General features: G+C 39.3%; 1 protein-coding gene across 1 annotated transcript in view; it reads right to left on the bottom strand.

Moving 5' to 3' along the window:
• Window positions 1-2,327: 2,327 nt before the first annotated feature.
• atg4a (autophagy related 4A, cysteine peptidase) overlaps window positions 2,328-27,919 on the bottom strand; it is a 44,223-nt gene continuing 18,631 nt past the window's right edge. Inside the window, exons 4-11 of the mRNA XM_043705019.1 lie at window positions 25,684-25,756; window positions 21,783-21,862; window positions 18,254-18,438; window positions 17,107-17,185; window positions 15,635-15,780; window positions 7,091-7,147; window positions 5,459-5,570; window positions 2,328-3,704 (exon numbers count right to left, since the gene is read on the bottom strand). Coding sequence (XP_043560954.1) covers window positions 3,640-3,704; window positions 5,459-5,570; window positions 7,091-7,147; window positions 15,635-15,780; window positions 17,107-17,185; window positions 18,254-18,438; window positions 21,783-21,862; window positions 25,684-25,756 — 797 coding nt within the window. The 3' untranslated portion in view covers window positions 2,328-3,639. The remainder of the gene's footprint in view (window positions 3,705-5,458; window positions 5,571-7,090; window positions 7,148-15,634; window positions 15,781-17,106; window positions 17,186-18,253; window positions 18,439-21,782; window positions 21,863-25,683; window positions 25,757-27,919) is intronic.

Genomic DNA, 27,919 nt, shown 5'->3' with positions numbered 1-27,919 from the left:
TGACAAATGGAAATAACCAAAGACAAATTTAATATTTGAAGACTCTCTCTGCAACAAACTATTATCTATACAGATTACCATTAACTAATGGCAACTAATACACAAAAGTAAAGATTAGATACTTTTCCTTTAACAAGTTGCTAAATTGTAGCTACATTGCGCCAGAGTCACACAGAATGGCAACAGACCGTTCTGTCCAACTCATCTGCACTAACCAGACATCCCAATCTGACCTCGTCATACTTGCCAGTGTTTCATCTACATCCCTCAAAACCCTTCGTATTCATATACCCACCCAGAAGTCTTTTAAATATCACACTTGTATCCGCCTACACCATTTCCTCTGGCAGCTCTTTCCATTCATGCACCACCTTCTTTTCCTTCTCACCTTAAATCTATGCCCTCTACTTCTGGACTCCACCCCCCCCCCCCCCCACAGATTTCACATTTCCTATGGGTTCTTGGTGCCACACTCCTTCAAATGCAGCTTTTAGAATCATAGAATCCCTACAGTTGTGAAAACAGACCATTTTGACCAAACAAGTCCACACCAACCCTCCAAAGAGTATCCCACCCAGACCCATTCCCCTACTCTATTACTCTACAGTTCCCCTGATAAATGCACTAACACATCCCTGAACACTATGGGAAATTTAGCAAGGCCAATTCACCTAACCTGCACATCTTTGGGTTGTGAGAGGAAACCAGAGCACCCGGAGGATATGGGGCAAATATGCAAACTCCACATGGACAGTTACCCGAGGCTGGAATCAAACCAGAGTCCCTGGTGCTGTGAGACAGCAGTGCTAACCACTGAGCCACCGGGCTGCCACACATTATCTAAGGAATCTTTGGAGGAGGGCAAGAAGGATCATCCGCTCAGTACTTTTTGCTGAAAATTGTTACAAATGCCTACCTTTAGCACCGATGTTCTGGGTTTTCCCATCATCCTCCAGCAAATTGTGTAATTGTCCACCACCATTCATGACTGGACATGGCAGGACTGCAGAGATTAGATATGATCTGTTGATTCTGACATTACTTCACTCTATCACTTGCTGCTTATTCTGTTTGGCATCGTTGCGTGTTTTACAGTTTCACCATGTTGACACTTCATTTTTAGATATGCCTGATGCTGGTCCTGGCATGCCCTCCTGCACTCTTCATTGAACGAGGGTTGATCCCCTGGCTTGATGGTAATGGTTGAGTGGAGGATGTGCCAGGCCATGAGGAGCTTGAGTACAATTCTGCTGCTGCTGATGGCCTATTAGCGCCTCATAGATGCCCAGTCTTGAGTTACTAGACCTGTTCAAAGTCTGTCCCATTCAGCATGGGGATTGAACCATATAACACAATGTAAAATATTTTCAATATAAAACACAGGACTTCATCTCCATGTGGACTCTGCGGGAGTCATCTTGCCAATACGGTCATGGACAAATGCAACTGCAGCAGGTGGATTGGAGAGGACAAGGTCAAATATAGCTTTCTTTTTTGTTGGTTCCAATACCACCTGCCACAGACCCAGCCTAGCAGCAACGTCCTTTACAATTAGCAGTGCTGCTACCAAACCACTCTTGGGAGATTGAAATCCCTCACCCAGTGTACATTCTGTGACCTTGCCAAGTTATGCTCAACATGGAAGACTTCTGATACATCAGCCGGGGTTCAGTACATGACAATGAGCAGGAGGTTTTGTAACCCATGCCTGGCCTGACGCCAACTGAACATAGGATGCTGGTGAAACGTAGGATCTTCTTGATCTATTGCTTATTAACATAATTTAACACAGCAAACTGCTGGACAAATGTAGTTCTGATTTATACCAAACAGGGAGTCACAAAAACAGGGAAAATATCTAAGTATTCAAGGTAGACAATGCATTTTTTCATTTTCTAAGGATTATTTTGCCTAACATTGAGTTGAAATGTTGTGCTTCCTGACACTTCACTCTAGTGGTATGTAAAATACCTCTCCATGCAAGGCATTAAAGTTCATTTTCACAATCCATATGAAACTGTAACAATTGTTGAATAAGTTGTTTCTTGCAATGATGGTATTTTCCAAACAGTGCGCAGTTTGATTATTATATTCCAGGTACTGTAGCATTAGCACGGATATTAATATAATATCCGCAGCCTTAACAGTAGTTTCTTTTCTTAACATGCATTTCACTACCTCTGCACCTTGATCACAGACCCAAAGATCATTTCAAACTAATCTGTTTTACTTCTCCTGAGCTAAATGTTTATTAAATATTATTAGCGGTACATCACCCCTTCAGAAATTTCTCAGCAAGGTTGACAGGGCTTAAAAATATTTCAGAAGCTGCTAAACACAGTTTATTTTGAGGTTATTTAATGTGTAGTCGCTTGCATCCAGCATTGTTTAAATAAGATAAATCCTTTTGCATTCGGAACAGCTAAAGCTGCCCAATACAGATAATGTATAGTACATACTTAGTAGCTGACTAATATTTAGATGCATGGTATAAAAGCATGGCATTATAAAGCCTAAGGACAATGCAATGCCAACTCTTGATTGCACAAACTAGTTAATTTGCATGTCCATCTTAAAAATGGAGCCAATATCTTGGGTTAGGACAGACAATGCTGTCATGTGAAAAAGCTGGAGCTGATAGCTAATATCTGAAAAGCTACATGGGATAAGTTTTTTTTAAAATGGCTGTGTATTTCCTATATTTTCAAGCTGACATATAGCTCTTATATGACACTTGCTTTGTGCAGGCATCACTCTAAAATAAATAGTTTTGTACTGGACAGGACTGGTATATTGTTAGTTTCTAAGTTCACATTAATCAAATGAAACTTAAAAGTTTTTTTGAGGGAAATTTAAAAATTAAAATGTTACAATGCACACTGCAATGTTGTGGCTTACACAAAGATTTGGACTTTTTGGGGCAGTCAAATGAATGCACAATACTAATAGTACACAAAAACAATACTGGGCATGAAGCCATAAATACATTGGAATTTTATATTTGACAAAAAGTGGAAAAGTCCATACATGAAGTTGAAAATCACAATGATACCCTCAAAAAAACCCAGAAGATTTGAAGTGGGAATGCAGCATTGACGATAGACTCAGTTATGGGACACACATCCCCTATTTCAGGTGGATAAAGAACAGATAAATAGGAGGATACTCATCTCTCCAAGACATAGGCTCCAGACGATCCGTAGGATAATTAACAGTCAGAAGCATTGAGTAGAGCATAATGCTACCATCTTGTGCATGAAAGGTTCTCTTCATCTAAAAACCAGTCACTTTCTTTGAATGTTGTCCTGCTCATATTGCCACTTCCTCTCAACAACATCTTTTTCTAAATAACACTTGCTTCCAGATGATCACCAAAAATGAGGAAGATCCATTTGTTAGAATTTTCTGTCTCTTCTGGTTTTGTTCAAAAAAAAAATGAGGTTGCGAGTCAACTACGTGGAAGCAACTTGCTTGTTAAGTGGGAGTTATTTCATTATTTTCAAGTGTGCTGCAAATTTTCCCATGTCCTTATGAAATCAGGCACTTGTCTTGTTAAAAAGGCTGCTTGAATGATAAAAATGGTTGACAGTCTCTGCTGTAATCATTCAGCAGCAGTAATTGGAGGTCCAACCGGCTGCTTTAAACGTTGAGAATTTCAAATTCTTCCTCTGACTCAAACAGCTTGTCAGCTGGCTCAACAAACTCTGTGGCCAAAGACAAAAGAAAATTATTAATGGTACAAAAACAAACACAGATTATTACTTCATTATAAGACCTATAGGAAGGGTTTGGAGGGATACGGGCCGGGTGCTGGCAGGTGGGACTAGATTGGGTTGGGATATCTGGTCGACATGGACAGGTTGGACCGAAGGGTCTGTTTCCATGCAGTACATCTCTATGACCTCAAGAAATAGGAACAAGAGTAGGCCTTTTGGTCCCTTGAGCCTGCTCCGCCCTTTGAAAGGATCATGGGTGATCTGACATTCCTCATGTCCACTTTCCTCCCCCTTTCCCCATAACCCTCAATTCCCTGATGATCAAGAATCTGTCTATCTCAGCCATAAATATACACAAGGATTCTGCCCACAGCTGTCTGTGGCAAGGAATTTCAAAAACTCTCAAACTTCTGAGAAAAAAAAATCTTCCTCGTCTCAGTCTGAAATTGGCAACCTTTCATTTTGAGATTAGGTACTCTGGTTCTCGACTCTTCTGTGAAGGAAATATCCTCTCAGCACTTACCCTGTCAAGCCCCTTAAGAATCTTGTCTGTCTCAATGAGATCATCTCTCATTCTTTTAAACTCCAGGGAGAAGAGTCCCAATCTGTTTGGCCTTTGCTTATAAGATCATCCTTCCATCCTAGAAACCATCTTAGTGAACCTTCTTAGTGAACCTTCTTAGTGAACCTTCTTAGTGAACCTTCTTTGAACAGTTTCCAATGAAACAACACCTTGGCTTAAGTAAGGGGACCAAAATTGCTCACACTATTCTAGACAGTCTCACCAGCACTTTGTACAGTTACAGTAAGACTTCCTCATTCTTATACTCCAACTCCCTTGAAATAAAGGCCTGATTACCTGCTGTGCCTGTGTGCTAGCTTTCTGTGTTTCATGCACAAGTACCTCAACGTCCCTTTGTATTGCAGCTTTCTCCACTTAAATACTAAGACAGCAGTGAAATTATCGAAAGGCAAACTTTAGAACAGATAAAGGTAAAATATTTTGATTCAAAGTCAACAGTAGAGCTTGAACAAGGACACAGAGGTAAAATCATTAGGATTATTCAACATACAATTAGATACGATGGAGTCATGATGCACCACAGCACTGAGCTTTAAGTAGTCATTTAATCAAACCTTGCTCAGCCCTAATTTTTGTTCATAATTGTTTCGATGCAGCAAAATAGAAACAATTTTTGTGTTTTAAATATAGAGGTATGAAAGGAACACAGTCACAAAAACAACTTACAATTGTATTGAATCTTTTATGTAACAAACTATAACAATGCATTTTAATGCAGAAAATATAGAAAACTTAAGAAAAGCTAAGAGATGGGAAAATAAAAATATTTTTGGAAGGCTTCTGAAGGAGAATAAAAGAGCAACAAGCCAAAGATACTTAAGGCACAAGTTCTGCCAGGCTTTGTGGAGTGGAAATAATACTTCAGACCAGAATTAGAAGCATGCAGTGCTTACAGAGATGTGGTAGTGGAAAGAGAACTGAGCCGCTGTGGATTTAAGTACTGAAGGAAGTGAGAATTCATAATCCTTTTTCTGGGGAGAAGACAGTGAGCTAGTCAGGCCAGGATAATAGGCCAGATATTATACAAAATAGGATGTGAATGCAATGCTAGTAAAGGCTGAAACCAGGGAGATTGGTACTGAGGCTATAGGGAGCGTTGAGGTGACCATTGGGCTTGCAGGGATAAAATTAAGAAATAAAGTTTTAGCATAAATCTTACCTGCTCCTGTGGTCTGCACTTCAGGTTTGGTCGCAGGGACAAAAGGAGGCCAGTGTGGAGGGTGTTTCTCAACCAATTCAAACATTCGGAAGTTACGCGTCTTCAGAATTTCCTATTGTTTTGTACGTTAACAACATTAGGCATACGTCAATACACTTTTTATGTTACAGCCCTCTCAGATGTCAATGCTTATGACATGAACATAGAAAATCCCACAGAAGATTCTTTTTCAAAGGTAAGATCTCTATTTTTGAAAAAGACTTTCCCTTGTCATTAATGCAAAGAACTAATAATTATGCCCAATGAACAAGGCGGCTGTAATCTGCTAAATGTTTTCTCTATTTTAAGAAAAATAAAATTACCTGGAAGAACATGGAGCACAAATAACACAAATCTCAGTGCTAAATTAAATCAATATCAAATTCACCCTGTGGATAAACCTAAAAACTTTCCAAATGGAAAATATGACATCATCTCAAAATTCACACCTAAAAAGGATTGCATTTTCTACAAAGTTCTCACATTGGCAATTTTTAAAATGTTTTCATGGGATGTGAGCCTGATTGGCAAAGGCCAGCACACATTGTTCATCCCCAATTGTCCTTCAGAAAATCCTGGGGAACTGCCTTCTTCAACTGTTGCAGCTCATCTGGTGCAAATTCACCCACCATCCCATTATGGATGAGAGTTCTAGGATTTTGACCCAATGATAATGAAAGATCTGCAATACAGTTCAAAGTCATGTGGAGTCTGGCCTGGAGGTGAAATTGTAGGTGGTGTATTGAGAATTAAATAAGATTCTAAAAATGAGTGTTTCAAACAGAATAAGAGACACTTTACAAGCTAGTATTGTACGGTATATTTAGCAGGCAAAAACATTGAAGACCCAAAGCCCCCATGTCAGCAGGAATTACTGGAGAGGAACTTTGTATCCCCCAAAGACTATCAACCTTGGGAGCAGACTAGAGAGTATAAACAGATTTCTGCCATGGAAGATTTTATGTTTATTGCATAAGAATGAAATGTAAATAGTGTATGTGCATGTGGTCATGGAGGGAAGAATATAAAGGTTGATGGTTTTCTGTATGTGTTGGACAGAAGTTAGACAGAGTATCAAACTGAATCTGGTTTAGACAGTCAGGCTCTCACTCTGAAGTTGTTTGAACAATAACAAAGTTAATCAGCATTCTCGAATCTTCTTAAGTTCTGTGTCAGAGAATTAACTAAAACAACAGTGTATTCAACAAGGATAGTTGTATTGGATCGTTGGGATAGTATTATTGAGTATTGTTATGTCCAAGTGTCCAATGGAAACAAATATTGGCATTGGGCACAGACATCTGGATAAACTAAATTGCCTTGGCACTTATATCTCGAGGCAAAATAAAATAATTTGCACATTTTAAAAAATAAATAAATGATCTTCTAAGCCTTGATGTTGCACAGTAACAGATTATTCAAACATGGGAGGATCATGGTTACTTCAATTCATTCTTAATTCATTGCCTTTTTGGTCTTAACCGAATTTCCTTTGATCGCATGTAATCTTCACAGATTTCACCTTGAAGTTTAATTCATAAAAGAGGTATCAGAATTCAGAATAAAACTGAAAAAAAAAGTTTAATTTTGTACCTTTTGCACAGAATTGCACCAGCTTTCAAAATCTCTTTCAGTGTTGCAAAAGAATCCCTGCAATGAGAAACAAACATCGTGGAATACATTAAAAGGAAGACGGAGTGTAAGCTCATGCAATTAGACATGAAACATATACAGAAAAACACTTTGACTTAGTGTTTTAAGTTTGATAATGACTTGGATGAATGTTCACTCTGTCTCATAGACAAATTCCCAGCAAGGTGCATTTATGTAACAGAATTGTTTACCCCCAGGAAGATAAGTGGGAAATACAAAGATAAAGAACAATAAACTCCAAGTCAATCTTTGATCTCAGCCCTCGCTTCAAAGTGATATTTTTGAAGATCTGAAAGCAGTTAATGATCGTTTTTCTTGAAGGTACCCATATAGAACAAATCTATGGTGCATAATGTATTTCTCAACCAGGTTTCCTCATTGCTCAGAACTGCTCAAACTGTGATAACTCTACATGTTACAGGGATTTTTAAAAAATTCTTTCACTTGATGAGAGCCTCACTGATGAGGACAGTGTTTATTGCCCATCTCTAATTGCCAAGAGGGCTGTTAAGAGTCAACCACATTGCTGTGCATCTGGACCAGGCAAGGATGGCAATTTCTCTCCCTATAGAAAATTAGATTGTTCTGTAAGTTATGGTCTAGCACATAGGGTTTTCTTTGTTGAAGAAATCTGCAGTTTCCCATTATTTGTCCACTAGACTTTATTGTTCTCTTCCTTCATTTGTGGTTTGTGGGCAGTGTCAAGAAGGCCAACATGTATTGCCTGTACTAATTGCTCTTGAACCATGCAGTCCATATAGAATAGGTACACTCACTGCTGTTAAGAAGGAAGTTCCAGGGTTTTAATCCAGCAACAATTAAGGAACAGTGATAAAGTTTCAGGTCAGATCGTGAGTGACTTGTAGGAGAGAGGCCTTTTTTAAAAAAAAAATCACTCATGGAATGTGGACGTCACTGGTTTGCCAGTATTTATTGCCTATTCCCAATTACTCTTGAGTAGGTGGTCATGAGGTGCCTTCTTGAACTGCTGCAGTCCACATGCTGTAGATTGACCCACAATGTCTTTAAGGACGGAATTCCAGGATTTTGACCCAGTGACAGTGAGGAAACAGTGATGTATTTCCAAGTCAGGATGGTGAGCAGGGCTTGGACGGGAGCTTCTAGATGCTGGTGTTATCATGTATCTGCTGCACTTGTCCTTCTGGATGTAAGTTATTGTGGGTTTGAAAGGTGCTTTCTAAGGATCTTGGTGAATTTCTGCTGTGCATCTTGTGGATAGTACACACTGCTAATACTGAGTGTGGGGGCTGGAGGGAATAGATGCTGGTGAATGTGGTGCCAATCGAGAAGACTGCTTTGACCTGAATGGTTTCAAGCTTCTTGAATGTTGTCGGAGCTGCAGCCATCCAGGCAAGTGGGCTATATTCCATCACACTTCTGATTTGTACTTTGTCGCTGGTGGGCTGCTCTTGTAGCTAAACTATGTTTATGTGGCAAGAGTCCAGTTGAGTTTCTGATTAATGGTTACCCCAAGTATATTGATAGTGAGGAATTCAGTGATGGTAACACCACTGACTGTCAAGCAATGGTTTGATTGCTTCTTATTGGAGATAGTCAACATCTGGCTATCACCAATGTGTTGTGAAAGATGGCAGTAGCTTGGAGTTTGTAAAGTACTGTCAAAGGAGCCTCAGTGAATTGATGCAGGGCATCTTGTAATGGTATATCCTACTGCAATTGAGAACTGATATTGGAGGGGATTAAATATTTAAGGTGGTAAATAGCATGCCAATCAAACCGGTTGTTTTATCCTGAAAGATGTTAAGCCGATAGTGCTTTTGGAGCTAGATCAACATCCAGTCAAGTGGGAAAAATGCCATCAGAGACAACTTGTTCCTTGCAGGTGGCAAACAGATTTTTAGAATTCAATAAGTTAGTTGCTTACTCCAGAATTCTCAGCCTCTGACCTGCTCTTGTAGCAACAGCATTTATGCAGCTGATCCAGTTAAGTCTTTGATCAATGGCAACTTCAAGGATATTATTGTGAGATTTTGTGATGGTAACGTTGTTGGATATCAAGAGATGGTCATTGCCTGGCACAAATTTTGCTTTCTGCTTAACAGCCTGAATGTTATCCAGGACTTCCTGCGGGTGGGAAGAGACTGCTCCATTTTGTAAGTAGTCATGAATGGATTTGAAAACTGCAATTATCAGCAAAACTCCTAACTTCTGACCTTAAGGTAGACCAAACGTTTATTTGAGAGACAGCTGAAGATAATTGGACATTGGAGACTGACCTGAGGAATTTCTGCAGTGACATATTGGTTGAGATGATCGACTTCCAACTACCACAACCACCTTCTTATGTGCTAGGTACGACTCAACACAGTAGAGAGCTTTTACGCAGATTTCCATTGACTTCAAATTTATGGTGTGAAAAGCTGATATATTTGATTATAATGCTGCTTTGCTATCAGGAAGATTCACACTCACCTCACCTTTGGAATTTAACTCTTCTGTCCACGTTTGGAACAAGACTGTAAAAGGAAATCTGGAGCTGAATTATCCAGGCAAAAACTACTGAGGACTAGTGATCATGCTGTTGATGTCACTGTTGTCAAACCCATCATCATTCTTATGAAAAAGTAGACTGATGGAGTCGTAACTGGTCAGCTAGGATGTGTACTGCTTTTTGAGAACAGGATACAACTCCAGTTTTCCACATTCTTCCAGTAGAATGGCAATTTGACTAAGGACACAACCAGTTTTGAATAATATCTTGAGTACTATTGCTGGGATATTGTCAGGGCAATCAGTGTTTGCTGTATTCAGTGTACACAGCCATTTCTTGACATCACATGGAGTAAATCAAATTGAATGAAGAGGCAGAGATGGATTATCTACTTAGGACTTATGGCCAGACATTGTTACAAGTGCTTTAGCCTTCTCTTTTGGATTGACTTGCTGAGTTCCTCCAGCATTGAGCCTCTTCCTCGGACTAGTTATTTAAGTTGTTCACCTTCATTCGCAAACAAATGGAACTAGTTTAGTTTGGGAAACTTGGTCGGCATGACTGAGTTGGACTGAAGGGTCTGTTTTCGTGCTGTATGACTATGACTGAGTGCAGCAGGCTTCAGAGATTTTTTTGATACCTTGATGGTAAAATTGCTTAGTTCTATATATTGCATGCATGGGACCTTGTTTTGTAGAATTTCATATTTTGATATGCCTGTTGCATACTCTGTCAGGGTTAGTTCCATGGCTTGATGGTGATGGCAGAGTGAGGGTTGAGCTGTGCCTTTAGATTGTAGTTGAGTAAAGTTCTGCTGCTGTTGATGGTCCCTAGTTCCTCATGGATGCCCAGTTGAGCTGCATGATGAAGAATGTCCGCAGTGTGAAGACAGGACTTATCTTCACAGGACTCAGTGCTGGTCAGTCCCATCAATACTGTAACAGACATCTGTTACAGGTAGATCAACAAAGACAAAGTCAACTATGCTTCTCCTTGTGTTGTTGCTTTTCTGTCCTTGGCCAGCTCAGTCAGTGGTAGTCCTACTCAGCATTCTTGGTAATAGACGCTAACGTTTCCAACCCAAGTATTTTCTGAACCTTTGCCACTGTCAGTGCTTCTTCCAAGTACATTCAGCAAAAAGCATGGATTACTAAGGTGAGGCTGAGCATTAGTTAGTTTTCAGCCCATGTTTGCTCTGTTGCTTTGAGTTTTTAAATGGGGTTTGAATTCAGTGTTCAGAACTTCCAGGCCATTCCTTCACGACTGCCACATCAGATGTGGAGACTTAGAAGTCTGAGCAATTGGCTTAAGTTATAATTCTGTGTATATGACTATGTCAGACTTGGAGCGATACAGGGAACGTCTTTATTGTTTTGGAACCTGTCAATGATGGGTGGCCCATCAGCTTTTATTCTGACTCAACATTTCTATCACAATTTGATATAACTGACTGGCTTGGTCGTTAAACCAAGAGTAAACCACATTGCTGCGAGTCTGGAAGCATTCATAAAGTAAACATGGCAGATTTTTTTCATAAAGGACATTAATGAGACAGAGACTTTTTACAATAATCCCATAGTCCAAACCAACAGATTAATTAACAGTTTAAATTCCCAGTGTCTATCATGAGATTTGAATTACTATCTCCACTGCATTAATCTAAGCATCTAGACTGTTCAATGACATTATCATCTTGCAACTGTCTCTGATAGAAAGGTTGTGATTCTACATTATTCCACAAATGGGAACATTGTTCCTTGATTGTTGCTGTCTTGTGTTCAAATTGTTTAGGCTTACTCAATAGAAAAAAACAGTATACACTTCATTTTGAGCACTTCATTTTCTCAGTAACTTAGAGCAAAAGCTTCCCTTTCATAAAGTTTCACTGGGGTTGGGGGGTGGGGGGTGTGTGTGGAGTAGGCATATTAGGAAGCAACTAACTTGCCACCGCGTGATGGAATAATGGACCAGATCACCAGAGTCTCTCGCCCTATCACATGCCTCAACACCAGTGACCCAGACCTACTCTTCAAAGGACCCAACTGCAAGAAAATGTCATGCTTTTCTTCTTGATGTGGGATTGGGCTCATGGGGAAAGGGGTCAGGGATAGATGGAACTGGATCAGGAAATACACGGCAGCTCCCCAACCAAGATAATCTGTGCTTACACCAGGATTGTTTCCTAGTCAGGAAATTAGCCACTTTTGTTTGCCTGCTGGGAGAAGGTATTTAGGAAGATGGTGAGTTGAGGACCTTAAGTGGCTATTAATTGGCCAATTGCTGACAAGTCAAGCAAGTGCCCAATGGACCTTCTCACCCAGCACTTAACTGAGGTGATGGTGAGAAGGGTGGGAATTGCTCTTCAGGTCTGACACATCCAATTATTTCTCCTTCCACTATCTTTGGGGAAGGGAAAATTGCACTCTTACCACCATGACTCTCGAGCTTAGTGAAGGGTCTCTTTATAATCAAACAAATGGTTGGAAATGGGCACTTATTATCACCACATTTTCAGTATTGACATGTGACTCAGATAGAAAAGCAGACAGAATTTATCCTCAATGCTAGGACAAAGTAAAGAACATTCATTTGAGAATATTCATTTTGTAGGCCACAAAGTCTTCCTGTGGAGATTTTCTTGTTTGTAACTGGGCTGTGTGGCTGTTCTCAGACCAAGAACATAGGAAGCAAACTTGCGGCAAGGTGCTTTCCCAGGGAGTACTTATTAAAATCTGCTGTAAATCAACTGACCCTGTACTTCCGAACAGCTGGTGTGCAATAACACTGACAGAATGTAAACAATGGTGTTCCCCAAGGGTCAGTGTTGTAACAGTTACAATATGTATCTTTTTCGTATACAAATATATGATAAAGGCTCTGGAATTGTGGTAAAGAGGAGACAATAGTGAAATATTCAGGTGACACAAAAATAGCAAGTACAATGAGGATTAGGATTTTAATAAGTCATTTGGGAAAACAAGTTATTTCTACTCAGAGTTGATAAACTAGGAGGGCCAATTTTTAAGATCATGAAAGAAACAAAATGAATATTTCTCATTTTAATTCATAGGATATGAATGTCTGGCAAGGCTGTCATCTATTGTCCATCCCTAATTGTTTTGGAAACACAGTGGCTTGTCAGGGCAGATAGGAATCAACCAAAGTGCAATGGATTGGGAAACACATGGATTAAACTGAATAAGAATGGTAGACTTCTTTCCACAAAGAACTTTTGTGGAACCAGATGTGTTCTTTCGATAAGCCAGTAGTTTCTATTACTGGCACTAGCTTTTTATTGCAGATTTATTTGATTAACAGAATTCAAATTCCTTGGCTAGTACAATGGGATTTTAATCCATGTTGAGAGTTAGAAATATTCTTACATCGACAGTTATTAGGATATAAAACACAGTCCCAGAAATTGTGATGGAAATAAAATTACTTTTTTTTAAAATGAGGATGTGAAGAAATGGAAAAGGAATGGGACTAAATGTCTTGAGAGACAGCTCAGCCACAGTGGGCCAGATGAAGTCATACGAAAATTCTGATTCAGTGAACTTAACAATGTAACACAATCTCAGTTTCATGCCCTACCATTAAGTGTACACCAGGATGCCCAAAGCTGCAGATGTATCCTAACTGTCTTGTCAATCAATATTATTGCAAGAAGTTCAGAGAGAACCCACTTTGGAAATACAATCTTTGCTTCACCTGGGGGCACATAAAGTTCTCCTAGAATTCAAAAAATTAGGTGGAGACAAAATTCTAGCTTTCCTGTTCAGTGCAGCACTACAAATCTTCCATGCTATAACTAGCCATTAAAAGGTCAAGGAGAGGTGATGGAATACTGATTTATTACTAGACTATTAATCTAGAGACCCAGATAATGTTTTGAGACCCAGGTATGAATCCTACCATGGCATATGACGGAACTTTGAATTCAATAAAAGTCTGTAGCCAATTGTTGGGAAAAACCCATGTAGTTCACTAATGTCCTTCAGGGAAGGAAGCTGCCATCTTTACCTGGTCTGGTCTACATGTAACTCCAGACCTACAGTACAGGCTGACTCTGGGTAATTAGGGATGTGCAATAAATGCTAGGTTAGCCAGTGACATCCCCTGACATCCCCATCCTGTGACTGAATAAAAGAAAAACTCATCAAAATATATTTTGAGGTCATCACTGCTTGTATGCCATCTAATATCACAGCCTACTCCTGTTCCTATTTTTTGACATGGAGTAAGGTTTTTGCATAATTGCATCACTATTTTACCAGCAGATGGTGCTACGACACTTTTGTAGAGGTCTAGAAATGTATTCCTTGCTTCACAAAGAAAAGTGGAAATAAGTTTTCTCCTCCCATCTGAACATTTTAAATGTTTACCTTTTGTTGCAAAGTTAGCTTGGTATTACCCAACTACAATGTATTAATAAGGTAGAATGGGTTCTCCAAAATGTTGTAAAGAAATTCAGTAAAGAACAGGAAGCAAAAGGCAGATGAATAAAAAAGGTGAGAGCAGCCTATCGGGAGTTCCAAGATGAGATACCAAGAAATTCACAAGATCACCACTCCTTTGTGGTAAGGCTTTATTTCAAAATTCTTGAGTAGGCCGAAACAGTTGAAAGGCCAGATAACTTGGATGGGATATTGGAGAAATAAAAAGATTTGCACTATGCTGAGGAAAAATTAAAACAAAGTATATATTTAATAAATTTTAAAGCCTGCAAACAAACAAATCAACAAAGCATTAAAGGAAAACTTCTGGAAGAAGTAAATCTATAAACAGGGGGTATTGATTCAAAAATTAAACAGCAAGGATTAGAACATAAATAGGAACAAGCAAAGATAATTTGGCTCTTTGCTTGTTCCTCCATTCAATTCAATTATGGCTGATTTTCCTCCTCACTCCACTTGTCTGTCTGCTCCCCACATACCTTGACTTCTTGACAGATCAAAACTCTGTCAATCCAAGTGTAAAGTATACACAAGAATGGTGAGTTCACAACTATCTGGAACCCAGAATTCCAAAGATTCACAACCTTCTGAGGGAAGAAATTACTCCTCACCTTGGTTCTGAATGATCAACTCTTTACCCTGAAACTGTCCACCCCCTTCTAGATTCCCCAGGTAGTAAAAATAAACTTCATTAAAAATGTTCAGAAATGTCAAATTAAAAGGAGACATTAAAAGTAGTTGTTACAACAAGGTATATCTGTTGCAGATGTTTTAAACATGAAAGTCAGATACTGTTCAAGGCATCCCCCCTCTGAATCAATTTTTCTACTGAGCAAAAGACTAGAAAATCTGGGCACGTGCTTTAATTTTCAAACAAAAGACAACTGAGCAACATTACACAAAATTCTACCAGTTAAGCTTACAGTTTTGATGACTGAAGACAAATATTGTGAATAAATATGAAATTGACTGAAAAAAAAAACAAAAAACTATAGTAGATGATGTTCAACATGAACTACAGATTAAGAAGAAAAGATTAAACTTAGCTGTGGGTAAGTGAAAAAGGTATAGGTTTTAGATGATGATGTCTAACGTTCAAGAACTAGACAAAGATTTGGATATCTCATCTGGAAAAGGATGAAACTGATAGGTGAACTCACAAAAGGTAAACATGCAATGGTGACATGAGAAAAATATCTTTTGTGCAACATGTGCTTATTAAGTGAATTATTTCTGCAAAGGGCTAACACGGACACAACCTATGATAACATAACAACAATGATTCTAACCTAGACTTAGCATGTACAATTAGCGTTATCCAGTTGAAAACTGGATCCTGATATATAAATATTTAAATAATTCTCATGCATGTATAACTTGACTAGGATACTGTTATGTATGGTGCTTCCTCATGAGGGAAGGGCTGTGGGATGGTGGGGGTGGAGCTAGAGAAATTGAACATAATACTGGTTCTCATCCTTGTGGCTATGGGCTCCACTTACAAAACTGATCACTCTTGGTTAAGACAGCAAACAATTGAGTAGTATCACTCACTAAAGCTACTGAGGGGTCAAGATGTGTGATTTTCATACGATGTGGTATTCGCTGGCAGTGATAACTGTAGTCATCCACACTCCCATCGTCCTCTGTGTCTACTGCAGCTTGAGTCGTATGAGGATCCAAATAGATTAGTTCATCTCCTGTGTAGACAGAATATTCAGTGCAAGAGCAGATGAATGATGCAAAAAAAATTTAGCAACTGCTCAATTCAAAAGCTTTCAAGAGATAATTTTGCTTCAAATAACTACAATACCAAAACAAAGTGACCAATGTATATTCTCTAAGATCTTGTCATTCCATCCCGTGTCCAATGCACAATAAAAATATTCTTGCTCCAAAACAGGCTGTTCCTAGCCCATTTGATAACTCAAAAGGAACTCTCAAAGAATAAGAGTGTTACAGTTAATTCTTATAACTATGGAATCCTTGTTCCCTGCTGTTTAATCATGAATTCTCACTCAGACATCTTCAGTCAAGGTATCGACTGTCAGTATACCTATTGTTCCAGTGAAAGTCATTATTCATTGTCACATGGATGTACCTACTTATCTCTAACAGTGGGGGCTTTTGCACTTTCTCAGTATTAACAATAGTGAGCACTACATCAGCATGTGATCAAAGATAAAATTGCTCAATAAAGAGGTAGGCAGAGTATTTAAGAATAGCATGTTACTTTAATGGAAAAATTCAATAAATGTAATATAAAATAGTTTAGAGTCACAATTGACTAAATATCATACATGACTGCTTCATGGTCTACATCATGACTAGGAACCAAATAACAAGAGGAAATAACTTTACAAAAGAGGGGGTAAGCTTGTACAGTACTACAATAGTAATATTTAAAAGGTATAATGCCTTGCATACGACATAAAGGCATATCAAAACCTGACTATCTTAGATTAAAATAAGGTAATATTGGATGAAGAAAAATGACAAATTATAATGTCAAAACTTCGACAAACATTGTAGGGACGATTACAGAAAAGGTAAAAACAGGTCAAAAGGAATGATCAGGTAGGCAGAGAGCCTTTAATGCACAGCTGCTGTGACTAAATATAGCAAAACAAAAAAAACTACATGACGAACAGTTACAGAAGATGTTTGTCAGTGTGGTGAAGGGGAGAATTAAAATGACAGAATATATAAGCAGTAGTTATTCAGCAAAGATTATCTGACAATTATCAGTAACTCATCCCAATTGGCAGACCAGGAAAATGTTACATTCTGAATGGAATACGACACCTTGTTGTACCAGAGCTCTAAAGTCATGTTTATAAAAATCACAACGTTGTACAATACTCGAACAATTCAGTACTCTGTTCTGATTTGTCCACCATGCAATATGATTTGACTACAAGCAAGTTGCGGAGTTTACTTTATCCTTTCGCATTACTCAGTGCCGACATTATAATTTTGAACTGCTACTGAAACTGGTAACTCAAGTAATTACATTCAGTACTTACCGAGAAATCCTATAAAATAATAAGCATTGTTTGGTTTTCCACCTAAGACTCCTAAAGACTGAGGCATTTTAAAACATTCCTGAAACAGACAAGGAAGAAAAGATTAAGAGAAGTGAAAATAAATGTTTTTAGTTACTAGGAGAGGGTGGCGGACCTCAGCTTAACTAACATGATTAAAAATTGATATTAAACTATGAATACTGGAAGTCCAAAGTAAAAAAGAGATAATGCTGGATGTATGCAACATGTCACCCAAACTCCAAAGAGAAAATAATAAATTAATGTTTCAGATACAAAAACAGAAATTGCCTGAAAAGCTCAGCAGATCTGGCAGCATGGCAAAAGTGAGGACTACAGATGCTGGACATCAGAATCAAGATCAGAGTGGTGCTGGAAAAGCATAGCAGGGTCAGGCAGCATCCAAGGAGCAGGAAAATCAATGTTTTGGGCAGGAGCTCTTCATCTGATCTGGCAGCACGTGTGGAGAGAAATCAGAGTTAACGTTTCAAATCGAGTTAGCCTTCCTCAAAACAGAGTTCTGAGAAATGGTCACTCAACCCAAAACATTAACTCTGATTTCTCTCCACGCATGCTGCCATATACCTGCTGAGCTTTTGCTTGTTTCTGATTTACAGCATCCACAGTTCTTTTGGCTTTTATTTAATGTTTCAGATACATGTGGTATCAAGTATTTAAGTATGCAAGTGACTTAATTAAGGTGTATACTCTTAAACAATGTTTTGATTTGAGTTCAGCTCGGAATGTTTTCAGAAGCAAAATTTCTAGTGACCAGTTGGTAAATTTTAACAATCACTGACAAAGCAAAAGTATTCAGAAGCCAAAGTTTTGAATGAGTCATATTTATAAATCGGTTATAGAATTTGAGACCTGAGAATGACGATTGGTTGCTACCAACAAATGTTCGAGAGATAAACTCTTGTTAAACAAAGGGGACAAATAGCCATAGTACAGCTCATATCATTCAGCTGATAGGGCGCCTCTCAGGTTCATCTTCCTCTGGGGCATAAGTCATTCCTTCTGCTAAAAACACCCCCCACCCCGATCTAATGTAAAATCAATAAGCATAAAGATCAAGAAACCACCTGATTAAAAAAAAAACAGAAGGAGAGATGAATTTTCAACTTGCCTTTAACGCATTAATGTAAACTGGATTGATGTGGTTTATTCCCATACGTAGAGGTATGATCAACAAAAGTGGCTTCCAATCCTTACAGTGCACGGATACAGTCTGATTTTTGGACACATCACCTCTGTATAGTGAGGTATCTGTTTGTAACCTGCAATTTTCAGACCAATGTTTGCAAAGTTTTTCTGAAAGAATTTTAAGGAAAACAAAAATTAGTAACAAATGGAGAATGTATGGTGTTAAATAGGCTTTTTCACTGTGTCACTACCAACATACTAATTGTCTTCAGTGTGACAAAACCAGCTTGCACAATTGCATTAATGATGACATTGTTTGCCAAAGGAAAATTGTTACAGTGGAAATTGTCTGGTAAAACAGACAATAAAAGTTAGTTAAAGGAAAACCTTACTAATTTAACCTTTTCAGAAGTAATGGAAGGGAGGAAAAGATGGTCAGTGAGAAAGACACCAAAAAGAAAGGCATGAAACAAAAACATTTCTCCTGACGAGTTCGGGAATGTTTTAATCCAAGAGTTCTCAAAATTGCAGCACATAACAATTCACTAAAATAATGATGGAAATGCACTTCAACATTATGTCTTTTAGAGTCATAGACATATACAGCAGAAAAACAGACCCTTCAGTCCAACTGGTCCATGCCGACCAGATAACCTAAATTAATCTAGTCCCATTTGCCAGCATTCAGTCCATATCCCTCTAAATCCTTCCTATTCCCAGAACCATCCAGATGCCTTTTAAGTGTTGTAATTGTACCAGCCTCCACCACTTCTTTTGTCATCCTTATTACATACCTGCACCACCGACTACATGAAGGAGTTGCCCCTTAAATCCCTTTTAAATCTTTCCCCCCTCACTTAAACATATGCCCCCTAGTTCTGGACTCTCCCACCCCAGGGAAAAGACCTTGTCTATTTACCCTATCCATGCCCCTCATGATTTTATAAACCTCTATAAGGTCACCCCTCATCCTCTTTCCTCAGGGAAAACAGCCCCACCCTGTTCAACCTTTCCCAATAGCTCAAACTCTCCAACCATGGCAATATCCTTGGGAATCTTTTTCTGAACCTTTTCAAGTTTCACAAAATCCTTCCGCTAGGAAGGAGATCAGAATTGCACGCAATATTCCAAAAGTGACCTATCCAATGTCCTGTACAGCTGCAACATGACCTCCCAACTCCTATTCTCAATGCTCTGACCGATAAAGGAAAGCATACCAAATGCCTTCTTCACTATCCTTTCTAACTGTGACTCCACTTTCAAGGAACTATGAACCTGCACTCTAAGGTCTCTTTGCTCAGCAACAGTCCCCAGGACCTTACCATTAAGTGTATAAGTCCTGCTCTGATTTGCCTTTCCAAATTGCAGCACCTCACATTTATTTAAATTAAACTCTGCCACTCCTCAGCCCATTGGCCCATCTGATCAAGATCCCGTTGTACTCTGAGGTAAATTTCTTCGTTGTCCACTACACCTCCAATTTTGGCGTCATGTGCAATCTTACTAACTATACCTCCTAAGTTCACATCCATATTATTTACATAAGTGGCAAAAAGCAGTGAACCCAGCACTGATCCTTGTGGCACACCACTGGTCACAGGCCTCCAGCTGAAAAGCAACCCTCTACCACCACCGTCCATCTTCTACTTTCAAGACAGTTCTGTATCCACATGGCTAGTTCTCCCTGTATTCCATGAGATCTAACCTGCTAACCAGTCTACCATGAGGTACCTTGCCAAACGCCTTACTGAAGTCCATATAGATCACGTCCATAGCTCTGCTCTCATCAAGCCTCTTCATTACTTCTTCAAAAAGCTCAATCATGTTTGTGAGATATGATTTCTCACGCACAAAGCCATGTTGACTCTCTTTAATCAGTCCCTGACTTTCCAAATACATGTAAATCCTGTCCCTCAGAGTTCCCTCCAACAATTTGCCCACCACCAATATCAGGATCAGTCTATAGTTCCCTGGCCTTTCCCACCTTTCTTAAATAGTGACATCATGTTAGCTTTCTGCTGGCACAAATGTTTCTTTTAGAGCTATCAGAATCAAAAAGTGTAAAATACTCAATTGCCATATTTTGTTTTAAACATAAAGATAGCGAGTGATTAGGCTACCAGCCAATAAGGGAAATCACTAACTTAAAAAGAGAAAGCTGAAGTTAATTGCATTGGAACCAAAGTTAACTTACTTTAGTATCGCCACGTAATCATTGTTAATTGTTCACAAATACTTAATTTTTAAAAAACAAATGCATGCTAATAAAGTGTGAAATGATCTTCTACGTTGTGAAAGGAAATACCTTAATTTAAACATAAAACCACGGGTGATGGGAAGCTTTAGTTGTGCAAATTTCAGAACTTCTGATATTGGGGCTTCGCTCTTATAATGGCCTGCAGGAGATAGGGTCAAAGGCACTGAAATTCCACCATGGGAATAGGAATTCAGAGAAATTCCCCAGTCCAATATTTTATCTGATGTTCATATTTTTTACTCCTTTAAATGAATACATTTTTAGAAAAAATAATGAACAGGGCTAGCAGACAGCTTTATTGTCCATTCCTAACTGCCCATCAGGAGGAGGCAATGTGTCCCTTTCTGACAGTACATCCAAAATGTTATTAGGCAGGGAGTTTGAGGGTTTTGACCAGGCTGCAATGCAGCCATAAAAATAGCATGAAGGTATTTTAGATTCTCTGCTTTTGAAGACAAATTCTGTAACACCAAAATATCCCAACATGTTATGTTTGTAATTTTGAATCCGGTAAAAGAGGCCATTATTGAGGTATTAGGGTTGCAAGCAAACAGAAATCTTGTTGAATAAGAGACTTGAACTATTTGTAGGAGAAAGGTGAGGACTGCAGATGCTGGAGATCAGAGCTGAAAATGTGTTGCTGGAAAAGCACAGCAGGTCAGGCAGCATCCAAGGAGCAGGAGAATCGATGTTTCGGGCATAAGACAGATTCCTGAAGAAGGGCTCATGCCCGAAACGTCGATTCTCCTGTTCCTTGGATGCTGCCTGACCTGCTGCGCTTTTCCAGCAACACATTTTGAACCATTTGTACACTAGAATACAAGTCTCCCGCAACAATATTTTTATGAGGGAAGGTAATCCAATTGCTATGATGTTCCATGGGCATTTAGAATATGCTCAACAGAAACAGGAAGCTTTGGAAATCCCCAAACTATACTGTTAGCTGTTGAAGCATCAACCACCATCAGTAGCTACTTGTTTTTAAAGAGGTGTTCCTACTTACTGGTTCCCCATACACTTAAAAAAAAAATGAAAGAGTAGGAAAATGAATTCACACTCAAAAGTATTTTTTCATAATTCTAATCAATTTTCCATAACCTTGCAGATGTTATGGCAGAGAGTGGTGCTGATCTCCACATTCTGCAACAGAATTCAAACCATTGTTGGCCAGCTCAAAATAATTAATCAAATTCCCATCACTCTGCATTAATTAATTGAGGAATCATTGTTAATGAAGAAAAATATTAACACTCACTGATATCCTCAATAACTACAGTATTGTCCATGGAAATGTAAACTGCCAGTGCATTCCAGTCATCAAATAAAGCAAGCTTTCTGTGGAAAAAGAAACAAACATTCTTTACTTTCATGTTTACATTTCAATTTGAAGAACAGGGAAAAGGATCTGAAGTTAATTGCACTAAGCAGAATAAATCTTAGACTGAAGGTGGTAGTTTAAAAATTTACATATGACGTTTGAAAAAAATGCTTCATAAAATGCAACAGTCAGAACTTCCTTTACATTATAGCCTCGTAGACATGCTTGGATATTGTATTACACCACCAAGAATACTGCAGAGAGTGTGTACAGCATATGATCTTTATAAAACAGCAAGCTAGAGAATATGTAACTCCATGAGAATGTGACGCTTTGTATTGTTTACTCAGAAGTTGCACTACACTAAAGTGGAATGATTTAGACCATGTTGCTGGTGTCCCATTAACTTTCTTGTATTTGGGGATGACTGCAAAATTTGGTCAGGAAAAATTACAGCTCCTTGTGTGTGTGCTGGCAATTTGCATGAGCAACTCATTTAGTGCCAGGCCCCATTTCTCCAAAGCCTTGAAAATGTTTTTGCTTCAGATAGTTATCCAATTCTCTATTTCCTTCTGAAAACCACGACTAAATCTGTATCCATTACACACTCTCAGAAGGAGCATTCCAGAACTTACCCAAGGAAGGAAGAGAGGGTGATGACATTAAATTCCATCCAATTTTACGGTTGAGGCTGAACCTTTTTTTTAATCAAACACCTTCTGGAAGTGCATTTACAGCAGATAAACTGCATTATCTACATTAATGCTAACTGTTATTTCATCAAAAAATATAATTAGTTAAATGAAAATTTCCTGCAACAAATCCACATTGACTTTCATCAATTAATTCACCTTTGTCCAACTGAATGTTAGAAATGATCATTTTGATCAGACTAAAAACTTTCCACTGATGTTAAACAGATTGACCTTTAGTTGCTGGGCTTATTCTGACCCTTTTTTTGATCAAGGCTGTACCAGCTGCAATTTTCCAGACACCTGGAGAAACCCCTGTATCTCAGAAGGATCAGAAGTACCTCTGCAACTTCTACCAATAATGCCTTTAGTTGTATTTGAATTAGTTCAAGTGACATCAATTTAAAGCACAGCCAGCCTTCCTAGTAATGCCTTTGTATCAATATTAGTCTATCCAGTATTTAATCTATCTCCATCTATCTCACTGTGACTTTGGTAGCATATTCTTCCTTGATAAAGATAAATACAAAAAACACTTACACACTTCAATCATGACTCCTTCCTTGCAACCATTTCATCCATAAATACCCTTTTTGAACCCTCACTGGCACCAGTCCTCCTTAAATCCCTTAACTGTGTACATGCCTATCAAAGACTATTTGCTTCCCTCTATGTCACCTGGTTGTCCCTTCTCATTCGCTCACTTGGCATTTCTTATTTCTTTCTCAGTTCACCTCTAAACTTACTATGTTCAGCTTGGTTTTCACTTGTACTCTGGTGGCATCTGTTAGTCTCATTAGACCATGGATCTGCACCTAGGAAGTCTTGCTTAAATCTTTGTTGGGACACCACAGTTTGTTGTGACTGTAGAGGTCCACACAGGAGTGGCAATCTTGGCTGCAGCGACTGCATTTGAAGGCATTATCCTCCGGTGTTGTCTTGGTGCTCTTTTTTCGATGTGTGTGCTTTTCTTCAACTGCAAGTCTCAGCTTCTCTTCTCTTTTCAGACCTCTACATAATTCCAGCCTCCAGCGAGAGCAATCGTTTGCAATGTCTTCCCACCTTTCAAAGTTCATGTTCAGTGACTTCATGTCTCCCTTGCAGACATCTTTGAAACGAAGACAGGCCGCTCTTGTGCTCTCTTGCTAAAGGCCAGTTCCCCGTGCAGCAGGACTTTCAGGATCCTCCCGAATGACATGCAGTGTACATTGCCCAACCACGTGGAGATGGTGTTGTTGGAGCAGGGTGAAGAGGCTGGGTATCTAGGCATGGGCCAGGACCTCACTGTTGTTGACTCAGTCAGTCCACTGATGTCCAGGATGCGAATCAGGCTGCAGAGGTGGAAGGCGTTGAGACGCCCTTCTGCTTCATCGTACTCTGTCATCCAGGGGGATTTGGCTTTGTTTTTAATACCAATTCCCCTAGTGGGAATTAATCTCAACTATATCCAAACCACCTCTACTTTAAAAACATCTCTTTATTTGTTCACCACCATTACAGACTGGATGTGGCAGGACTGCAGGGCATAGATATGCTCCAATGGTTGTGGAATCACTAAGCCCTGTTTATCACTTGCTTATGCCGTTTAGCATGCAAGTAAACTTGCTTTGTAGCTTAACCAGGTCTACACCTCATTTTTAGGTGTGCAGGATGCTGTTCTTGACATGTCCTTCTGCATTCTTCATTGTCATTACCATCAAGCCACGGATCAATCATAGTTCAAAGTAGTAGATATGCTGAGCCATGAGGTTGCAGATCATGTTTAAGTATAATTCCACTGCTAATGATAGCCCACAGTGCCTCATGGATGCTCAGTTCTGAGTTGCTAGACTGGTTCAAACTATCATTTTTCAGCAAGCTGATAATGGCACAAAACATGATACTGGAACTTTGTCTCAACAAGAACCTTTTTCTGTGCTGCAGATCTCTACCACTCCATGACCATGAAAAAGCAGAAAAAGACCCTTCAGCCTATTGTGTCTGCACCAGTCAAAACTACCACCTAACCATTCTAATCTAATTTTCTAGTTCTTATGCCATCACCTTATCTGCCTTGGCATTGCAAATGCACATCTAAGTACTTCTTAAACGTTGAGGATTTGTGCCTATACCATCCTTACAGGCAGTGAGTTCCAGACTTGTGTCACCCTCTGAAAAGGTTTTTTCCATCTTATCTCCTTGAAAATTTCTGCCCTTATCGTAGATCTATGCTCCTTGATTCCTCCATCAAAGGAAAAAGTTTGTCTGTCTTCCTTATCTATGCACCTCATAATTTTATACATCTCAAACACGTCTCCCCTCAATCTCCTCTGCTGTAAGGAAAATAACCCCAGTCCAATATCTCTTCATAACTGAAATTCTCCAATCCAAGCAACATCCTGGTAAATATTAAGCACTCTCCCCAGTGCTATCACATGCCCCCGATAATGTGGATTCCAGAACTGCACACATTACATTAACTATAACCTAGTCAATGTTTTACACAGTTCCAGCATAACTTCTCTGTTCTTAAACTCTATTCCTCAGCTAATAAAGGCAAGTATACAATATGCCTTCTTAAACATCTATCTACCTGTCCTAATCCCTTAAGAAATCAGTGGAAACATGCATGGTAAGGTTTCTCTGATCCTCGGTGCTTTCTATTGTCCCACTATTCATCACCCATTCCCTTGCACTGATTGTCCTCAGGTGAATGTCAGAAGTGGGATCTGTAACCAGGACACAGTGTTTCATCTTGAAAGTGGTTCAACAGGAGACTGAAGGCCACTCATCCACATTTCCAAGTCTCATGCTGAGCTGAGCAACACTGCCATCTGATAGGCCTGTCATTTGGCCATTATGATATAACAGCGGTTGAGATATTGACTGATTTGATGGTAGTTAGTTGTATTGCGTGGGAAGGAGGGAGAGAGTAGAACTGTAAAGCAAATATTGGCATACCAACTTTTTAAAAAACATGTTTTTTTTAATGTAGAATTCTTGAATTAAATTTGTGTAATTACACTGACTTACACAAATTTAATTCAGTGGTCACTTCCATCATTCTTCTCTTTTACAGTTGGACCATTTCCAATTTTCCCACATTACAATCCATTTACCTGATCCTTGAAGGCAGATTCCCTTCCATTTTCTGAATTTTCACTTACTTTAGTACTTGGGCCACTGTGTTGGGTCCGTACCACTCCCCTACAGATTTACCCTCTCCCACTCCCATCTGGGCTGTAAAGAAAAATAACAGAAAAAAGGTTTGGGAATTCAGTCAAAGCAACTATTAGTATACATCACAATCATACCCTGACACAAATCCATGCATTCATCAGTCTTTGCATTTGGCTGGAATCAAAAAGGTACTATATTGTACATTACTAAAGATCTGATTTTGTGTTAACCATTTGAACATACCAGAAATAACAAATATACATTCTAAAAATTATAAATACCTTCCAACTCTGAGTAAGAAATCAAACTTGCATTCAGTATTCAGAGGTCATGCAAATGCTTTGAATGATACTCAAACTGAAATTTCCACAGTGAGTTGGTTGTAGGGCTAAGTTACATGCACAGCATTTTGGGTTTATAATGAAACCCATCATGATCAGTACAGTAGGAAGGTGACTAATTTTCTAATGAACTGTGTTAAGCCACTGAAATCCAGCAATCCAAAAATACATTTAACTCTGAGCAGAACAATAAATATTGATGTGAATCTTAAGATTTTGCAGAAGATTTGTAGCTGAGGTTGTGGATCTTTGGCTAGGGTGATGTTTATTGATGTCAATAGGGTCATCATGTCAAAGGAAACCATGACCTCGTAAATAAACATCATCCTGGCCAAAGAAACACTGGCCTCAGTGCTAGACGAACTAAGGACATAAACACCTGACAGCATCAACTCCATCAGCAAGGACAGGATCCTCAAACTACTAGACCTGCGCTTCACTCCCCAATTCACCTTCAACGACAAGATCTACAAACAAATCAATGGGACGCCTATGGGATCACCAATATCAAGACTTATTCACATAGTGGACCCAAAGCTTGGGCTGGATCATGGGAAGGGTTGTTCATTCCAACCTCTGCATCACCAGTTCTGCTCTATGTAAATTACACCTTTGTCATCACGAAATGCAACAAATTAGAAGAAACCCACAAACACAAACAACATCCCTACTGGTATAAAATTTACCAAAGAGGAAGAGAACAATAACTGACTCCCCTTCCTGGATGTCAAAGTAGAACGAAAAGCCAATGGAGAGCTGCAGACAAATGTTTACAGGAAAGCTACACACACTGACCAGATACTCCACTACAGGAGTAACCACCCCAATACCCAGAAACAGAGCTACATCAGGACATTATTTAAACAAGCCACAACACAATGCTGCACCCAGGAACTACGAGAAGCCGAGGAAAAACACCTATACGTGTTTAGGAACAACGGGTACCCAATAAGCACTGTCCGCCGATTCCTGCACAATAGACCTAAACAGGAAGACACAAAACACACCCGGAGACTCTAGCCACCATACTATACATCAAAGACATCTCAGAGATGACAAACAGATGACTCTGGCCCATAGGCATCATGGTAGCCCACAAACCACACTGAAACAGCTCCAGATGAATTCAGAAGAACTCTGTACCAACAATGAAAAGAACAAAAGTCACATACAAAATACCTTGCAAGGACTGCAACAAACATTACATTGGACAAACGAGCAGAAAGCTAGCCCTCAGGATACATGGGCACCAACTAGCCACCAAAAGACATGACCAACTATCACTAGTATACACACACAGACGAAGAGGGACACCAATTCAACTTGGACAATACATCCATTCTGGGACAGGCTAAACAAATACATGGGCAGGAATTCCTAGAAGCCTGGCATTCCAACTAGAATTCAATTAACAAACATATAGATTTGACCCTTTTAAAGAGCAGGAGCAGCAGGGGGAAGTGACGAAGACCGGAGGGGCAGCCGGGTAGGTTTTTTTCCCTTTAAAAGCGCACAGGAGAAGAACCCGAGGCACTACAGAGGTAGTGTCTCCCACCCGCCCTCCTCCTCTAACCTAAATAATAAGACCCGTTGTGGTAAGTAGGTAAGTGCTGCATTTTGCTTGTATTCTTTAGACCCAGTTTTTTTTATAAAAGGTTACTTTCAGAGGGATGGCAGTGAAGGCAGCGCAATGTTCCTCTTGCAACATGTTTGAGGTGAGGGATGCCATGGACGTCCCTGCTGAAAACACTTGCAGGAAGTGCACCCATCTCCAGCCCCTCCAAGACCGTGTTAGGGAACTGGAGCTGGAATTGGATGAACTTAGGATCATTCGGGAGGCAGAGGGGGCCATAGATCAGAGCTTTAGGGAAGTAGTAACTCC

This window comes from Chiloscyllium plagiosum, chromosome 15, assembly GCF_004010195.1.
Source record: "Chiloscyllium plagiosum isolate BGI_BamShark_2017 chromosome 15, ASM401019v2, whole genome shotgun sequence".
In the NCBI taxonomy this organism is placed as follows: domain Eukaryota; kingdom Metazoa; phylum Chordata; class Chondrichthyes; order Orectolobiformes; family Hemiscylliidae; genus Chiloscyllium; species Chiloscyllium plagiosum.
Note: the sequence above shows the minus strand (reverse complement) of the source record. Positions and strands in the feature narration are given on the sequence as shown.